At 38.6% G+C, this 7579-nt stretch overlaps 1 protein-coding gene across 1 annotated transcript; it reads left to right on the forward strand.

Annotated features, from left to right (window-relative positions):
• The first annotated feature begins 605 nt into the window (after positions 1-605).
• Positions 606-5632, forward strand: LOC310891413 (uncharacterized protein). The gene is made up of 3 exons (XM_083853675.1): positions 606-651; positions 3335-3461; positions 5086-5632. The coding sequence occupies exons 2-3, from the start codon at positions 3411-3413 to the stop codon at positions 5587-5589; spliced, it is 555 nt and encodes a 184-aa protein (XP_083709801.1). The 5' UTR covers positions 606-651; positions 3335-3410; the 3' UTR covers positions 5590-5632.
• Positions 5633-7579: the final 1947 nt, after the last annotated feature.

Genomic DNA, 7579 nt, shown 5'->3' on the forward strand with positions numbered 1-7579 from the left:
AATGACCACGTGTTAAGTGTATGGGCTTTTTAGGCTGGAAATCAAAGTGGACAGTAATACTGGTTGCTTATTGCTTTTAACTCTTTCAATCTCTGTGTTGTTTAGCCAGCACAATCTCCATTTGGTAAAGTTCTAAAATGAATGTAGCAGCAACTGCTTAGTTTTTAGGGGGGTAGAGGTTTTTTTTTTCTTGTTTGTTGATAAATGATAGAAAACAGAAAAGTATGTCCCTTTTACGGGGTTGGCAAACACAAGTTTTGATGAAAACTCTCCCCCCCACACACACAATTTTTGTCATTTTGTTTAAAATAATTACTTTCTTTGTTAGAGGATTTGACAAATTTGATTTAGTGTTCTATCAGTTTGTCCTCAATGCTGAGTGAAGCAGTGATGCTTACTTTAGCCCCAAAATTTAACTGAACTGTACCCACAATGCTGAATTAGGGAACAACGTTAAGTAGGTGAGGTGTATTCAGGGCTATAAAATTAAAAATAAATAAATAAAATAAAAACCACAAAAAAACACATGAAGTGGTTGTTGGTACTTTGTGTATTCTGTACATATTCAGCTAAGTCTTGAACTAAACTTAACTTGCAGGGGATGAGAGAGAAGACTTTGCCTGCAGAACAGCGAGCAGAACCATCTGAAAGGTATGACATCTATTAATTTAAAACTTACTTGAAGAAAGAAAGAAATCTCCTTTTTCAGTACGGTCTGCACCTGAAAGGTGGTGACAGTTCTCAGTAAAAGGAATGGGAAATCCAATGAAAATTTTGTATTTTGAGGCAGCTGCAAAGTCTGGATTGTGTTTGAAGATCAATATAACTTTGAGAAAATTGTTGTTTTTATGAAAGGAAGGAAGATGAGCAAGAATAAAAGTACTGATACACCGCTTTTTATCCCAAGTTTATCTTCTGAGAAGGATACGAAGATGGGAAACGAAGCACGTTATAATGCTGTATCCACAGAAAGGATCTTTGCTATTGGAGGCCTTATTTTTTCCTTCTACAGGAAATATGGCTCATTTTGTAGTTTAACTAAATCTGTAGCGTTACAAATTTTGCTTTGACAGATATTTCATGGTTTATAACTCAGTTTACTTATAACAAAATAATTTGTCCCTCTTAATGTTCCCTAGGGGAAAAGCTATTAGTTTTAGCTATTTAATTGCTTGCAGTTTGAAAGCTCTGTCCTAATGGGATGATTCTTTCTGAAGCATTCTTTAGAAGGTGAAGTAGGGGAAGTGAGTTACAGTTCAGGAGGATGTTTATTGATGTGTTTTTTTCTTTATTTTTTAAGCAAAAACATGGAGGAAGATTTATGATTTATTATTCTTTTTTTTAATACTCCTTTCATGATGAAGTTAATTGTCTGCTTTGAGTTCACATGAAGACCATGTGTTCTTTAGAATCATTTGAGGCCAAATGCTAACTCATCTCTAAAATAAAAAAAATCCAGCAGAATTAATTGAATTTCTTCTTGAGGAGACTGCTTTGTGTTATACTGCTTTCTTGGTTTAGGTCAAATGAGTTATCCTCCAGATAATATTGATGGCTTTTCCTTCTGGGCAAATGGTGTTTTGGGTAATAATGCTTGAGTTAAGGGACTTTGCACTCGGTTTTTAGGGAGTCGCTCTTTTCAAAGAACAGTAGCAGGGAATTTTGTTGACTCTATGCTCATCTGCCAAGCAATTCTTATGTGACCATGGGCATTCTTTGGCTTGCAGAAAGAACTCAACACTTTGTTTTGGCATCTAAAAGTTGGACTTCACAACAACCACCTTTTTAGGGGTGGAAGCGACTGGCTTTAAGGTTCTGGTACAGGTGCAATCAGGTGCTGGGTTTTAATTATGTTTTTTTCAAACTGTTCTAAATTGTCTTTGTTAGAACTCCTTTCTACTTCTCCATTTAGGAAGGAGATACAGAAAACTCACACTGCTTTCGATTTCGTTCACAAAGTTTATTGCAGTGCCCTACCTTTTGTTTGTAGAGTAGGTAGTGGTGGTAGTGTTTTTTGTGATGCTGGTCTCTGTTGGGTGCCATGTTCTGGAGCAGGAGCACCACACTGATCTGCTGGCAAGAGTCCCTTTGGACAGTTGAGTTGGAATACTCAGTAAATCTCTGGCCCACCAATGCTATATATCTATGCGTGTGTGTGTATATATATATATATTTTATATCCTGAGTCCAATTGTAGATTAGACTTGCTTGAAGGCTGACAACTGTCTTTGCCCCCTTGAAGCTCACAGGTGTTAACAGAAAGAGGAATATGGGCTGTTATGGGCAAGCGATAGTTGTCTGAATGAAGATCTATTTTGATGTAAGACTTTTTTCAGAATTCTAATGGATTGACAGTTTGGATTAGAGAAAAGTCTGAGCATCTGCCTTAGGGATCTGTCTTCCTCTATGCAGTTACAGTGCTAAGCAGGCTGTTGTCAAGTATTTGACAAGTTTAGACCAGTTCTCCTCCTCAGTATTGTGGGAGTTTGACCTGGTGTCTTCCAGTGCGATCTAATGCACTTTTGTACTGACTGACTGATTGGCTGCAAGATAAGCTTTGAGGTCACAGTTTTTCCAGGCATACTTCATTTTCTTGCCATAGTACTTTTGTTAGAGTTATTCCCTATTCCACTTCTGGTTTGGGTTATTTTTTCCCCATTTGCTCTTGGATTAGGATATCTTTCTGGTTTTGAGCTAGGCTTTTTTAAGTACCAGAAAAACGCCTTTGTATGCCTTACAAAAGGGATCTGTATTCATGTCTGAAAAGACTTCTGGAATGTTGGCATACCCAAACACCTCTGCTGTTCCTGCTGATGGCCACATGAAAGCCAGAGCTGCTTCTGAAGCTTAGGCCATATTACCTTGCCACACAAGTCTAAGGCGTCCCTATTCTATCAGAGCTGTTGGCAGTGTTTCCCATGTGTATGTGTGCATATGTGCACTCTTTCTGTATTTTTGTGAGCTGTTCTTTTATATCCCTGCAAAAGATACACGTGCATCGCAGAATCAGAGAACCAGTCCTATTTAAAGGAAGCACTGGAAAATAACAATCTAAATCAGCTCTTCTATTTCAGGTCTTCTGGCTTAGTCATTGTTCCCATGTGAACGGTGCACTTATGTATGTCCTTTTCATTGCTGCTGTTAATAAAGTTTTTCCTATTTAGAACATCAAGTATTTACCAGCGTTTAGCAACTTGTGAGACAGCTTTAGTTTTTTTCTGATCAGCGGGTTTCAATTCTAGGACTAATAACAGCTCTAATATCTTGAAAAAAAATTTGGCTGGTGATTTTTTTTTCTCTTGTTTCCCCCAACTTCTGTACTGTCGTGTGCTAGCAATGTGACCAGCTACAAATTCAGTACTGCTGCGTCCAATGGTCTGTCTTCAGGAGTGAGTAGCGGAGGCGGCAAAATGAGAAGGGAAAGAGGAATACACTATTTATCAAGAGCTGTACAAGAACAGGTAAGTGACTCTTAAATTAATTGCTGTCACTGAGCTTACTGAAGTAACTAGCTAAGTGTGTCAGTTTTATTGCATCATAGTAAATTATAACAATACCGCTTTATTTTTGCATTGTTTTTGTTTTCTTGTGGGTTTCAGAGCAGGCTCCAATTGATTTCCTGTGTTTGAATACCTGAACTTTGCTTATGTAATTTTGAAATTTTTAATTCTCTTACCTTGGAGATTCTTCAAACTATAACATTTCTCGTTAGCAATTGAATGAATGAGTCCTAAGAAGAGAAGTAATGTTTTGGTGAAGGTTTGTATAGTTTTTCTACAGGAATGATACTTGAAACGAGTGCCAAGTATAAAAAGAAAAAAAAAAGCTTAATTTTTGGTTTCATATTTAAGTCATACAGAAAGATACAGGCCAAGAGTTTGAAAGAGTAGTAGAAGACAGCATTCTGCATGTCTGCTAACGATGACTCAGTTTTTGATACTCACCAAACTCATTGTGAGAGAGTTTTTTTCTCATTTTAATAGGAAAAATCTATTCCATAAAACTATGACCATGAATATTCAGATTAATTTTTCTTTTATTGGATGTTATATAAGCTGCCTGTAAGTTAATTTAAGTATTTACGTTAATATTAAGTATTTAATTAATATTAAGTTAATATTAAGTATTTAAGTTAATTTAAGTTTCAAATCATTAAATGGGACTTCAGGATGATGCAATATAAAGAAATCGTAAACACTGTTGTTTATTCCTGTAACACAAATAAAATAATGGTCCAAATATCAAAAGTTCCATAAACTTTTCAAATCAAAACTGTGAAACAGATGTAAGCTACAGGATGCACTGAATATCAGTAGTACCAACTTACATCCCTGCCTAGTCATTTCTAAGTAGATCATGATAGTACTGTACAAATTTCGGTCAGATTTCCTATGCCATTTAAAACATAACTCATCCAATCTTAGTAATCAAATAAAGTAAGTGGCAGGGATGAAAATTGAAGTTGTTAAGAGGCTCTCTTCTGATTTTTATATTTGCATCCTGATACATGGTATAGACTGTATTTACCAGAACACAATCTTCAGTGCTGCTAGTCTGACTTTCTTTGGTGCTTTTTGTGTTTAGTTTGGTTTTTGAACCTACCTGCTTCTTTAAACATTACCTTTTTCCACGTTCACTGCTGTAGTGACTTTAGAAACTTTGGCAGCTATCCTGCCTAATTTTGCAAGAGGAACACTTTCTCACTTGTCTTGAGAGTGTACTCTTAATTGAAGCCATGCGAGGGTAGTTAGAAAGGATGATGCTTCTCTAGAGCTTTGATGACTAAAGTACAGAGAAGAAAGAAAAAAAATGTGATCTGTGCATCTCTGTTCCGCACAGGTTTTGAGTTAACTTTCAGTGTTCTTGCTGTACAGTTGTTGAATAGAGTATAATGTGGAAGCAGGCCTGCCATAAATTAAAATGACGTGGTAGACAGAGGTGGGGAGATCGGGATTTCTTCTGGAAACTTGCTTTCTCTTAATTTGTATGGATTTTTGTTCTATTTAATTTTGTTAATAAATTGGGTGGGATGGGGTGAGAAAGTAGTATGTCTTGTATAAGAAAAATTAAAATTTGCAACTTTAGGAAGTGGAGGAACCAGTGCTACCGAAAATACCCCTACCCATCAGTGCTGCATCGCTGCCTCAGTTCAATTCCAGTTTCGTTGGTAGTAGCGCTGTCTCAGCGTCACCGAGCGCTGTTTCAACAGCAGCAATGAGCACGGCAACTCCAGCAGCTGCGACGGGCATGGCAAATCCATCAGAGGTGGAGGGCATGACAGATCCATCAGAGGTGGAGGGCATGACAGATCCATCGGAGGTGGAGGACTTGACAGATCTATCAGAGGAGGAGGTGGAGGACATGATATATACAACGGCGACGTCAGGCATAACGTGTTCAACAGTGCCCTCAGGCTTGACATGTCCAATAATGGCGGCGGGCATGCCATACCTGCTGATGAGAAAGGACATATCAAGGTCAACAGCGGCAACGACAAGCGTGGCAAATTCAACGGAGGCGGCAGGCATGGCAGATGCAGCAGCGACGGCGGCGGGCAAGGTAAATCTTTATGCTATAAATAATGTTTAAAATGAGTATACTGCTTTATTGCGAGTTGACTTTTTCTGTGGTGCTCATGAAACTAACAAATATTAGTTTCTACGCAGCTGAATGAATTGGGGTTGTATGCCAGTTTGGGGAAAAAGGCATAAATGTTTTGATTCTGCTTCTCTCAGTCTTAGAGCCTGCCAACTCCCATTTAACGTGATTGTATAACTGCTTCAAATGCTGTGGAAGTCTGCGGGGGAAGGGGGGTGTGGACTTTATGCCAAGTTATTTATAGTGGTTTTGGCAGGGGTAGAGTTAATTTTCTTCGTAGTAGATGATGCTGTGTTGCAGATTTGTGAGCAAAACAGTGTTGGTAAGGCACTGGTGTTTTAGCTGTTGCTGAGCAGTGCTTACACAGTGACAAGTCCTTTTCTGTTTCTCACGCTGCCCTGCCAGCGAGGAGGTCGGGGATGCACAAGAGGCTGGGAGGGCACTCAGCCAGGACAGCGGAGCCCAGAGGACCGAAGGGATATTCCACACCATTTAGCATCGTGCTCAGCAATAAATGCTGGGGGAAAGAAGGGGAAGGAGTGGGGAGTATGTACAGGGTTATGGCATTTGTCTTTCCAGGTAGCCATTACATGCGATGAGTCATTAATGCTACCTCAAATTTAACAACTTTACTTCTTTACTTCCGGTTCTTTTCCCTGTTCCACTTGGAGGGAGTGAGCGAGTGGCTGTGTGGTGCTTAGTTGCCTGCAATGGTTAAACCACAACTTTATTTAAGTTATTAAATTAGAGGTAACGTGGTCATATGAGCCTCACATAGAATGAGCCTAGGGTGCAATAATTGGCATATTATTGCAATAAAATAAACATTAATCTGTTCCAGAGTACTTGAAATATTTTTTGTACGGTTTGAAGTAGACAGCTGCTTTAACATGTTGAGGTGTTTGCTGAAGTTCTTGGAGTATCATTGGGCTGAGTTTGCCGTTCTTCAGCTTCCTGGCTTGCTTTTCCGTGCATTTAGACCTAAGTAGCATCTCCAGCTTTTCCTCTCAGTTTCTGGAATTTGGTTTTGAAGATATTGTCCTATACCCACTTGGAAACTTCCCTGTGTTTTATTATTACTTTTATCTGCAAAATAACTCAAACATCAGGTTTTTCGACGTCACTGCGGGACTTCTGTTGGATAGTGAATTCAGGTAGTTGTTGCTCTTAAATATAAACCTTTAATTCTTTTGAAAATACAGATACAACCAACAAGTACTGTTAGCAGTCCTGAGTTTGCGTTTTCATCTCCAGTTGTGAAATCTACTGAGGCAGAAGTGCTACCTACGTCTTCTGTAAGTAAAATAATAAAGGAGCTTGACTTTTTTTCTTAGGCATTTAGTAGGCTGTTGCAGAACACTAAAGCAGAATCTGCCTTGATGGAGAAAAGTATGTAGGCTTCTGGCTTATAATTTGTCATTCAGCATGCGTGCTACAAATGTGAAGAGCAGCTTTCAGATTTGGTTTTGTGTGTGCATTCGATTGGAGTTCCTGTGGCTTGAGAATCTGAAAAACCTCTCTTGTTCATAGCAGATTGGGTTTACATTTAGTGTTCCCGTTGTAAAATCGGCAGAACTTTCTGGACCCAGTGGTACTCCAGTGACGCCCTTTCTTACCCTAGGTAACTGAAACTTTAGCACTTCAGATCTGAAGTGCTGATTTTCCTTTTTTTCTTTATTAAATCTTCAATCTGTCCTGTCTGCGCATGCTAGCAATTCCAGGCAGTGTTGGACTTCTGCAGTATTTTTCCAGTGACAGATCTGCTTTTATAATTTTTGTTTTGTTTTGTTGCTTTTTGTTTTGCTTGTAATCATAAAGCATTGCAAAGTAAGTAGAATTTGTGAAGATTCTTATGTGAGAAGCATGAAGCTGGAAATTCTTGTTTCTAACAAAAGTGAGTATAATCTGCTCTAACTAGGTCACATTGTGAAAGCTGGTTTTGTTTTCTTTTGTTTCAAAAGACACCACCACCTCAACCAAC

This window comes from Anser anser (assembly GCF_964211835.1).
Source record: "Anser anser genome assembly, contig: HAP1_SCAFFOLD_118, whole genome shotgun sequence".
NCBI classification, from domain to species: Eukaryota; Metazoa; Chordata; class Aves; order Anseriformes; family Anatidae; genus Anser; species Anser anser.

What these genes read in the sequence shown, in the direction of transcription:
- LOC310891413 (XM_083853675.1), top strand. Translation starts at nt 3,411, where the DNA reads ATGAGAAGGGAAAGAGGAATACACTATTTATCAAGAGCTGTACAAGAA. An exon ending in CAAGAGCTGTACAAGAACAG is followed by an intron (nt 3,462 to 5,085) that starts GTAAGTGACTCT and finishes TTGCAACTTTAG; the next exon opens with GAAGTGGAGGAACCAGTGCT.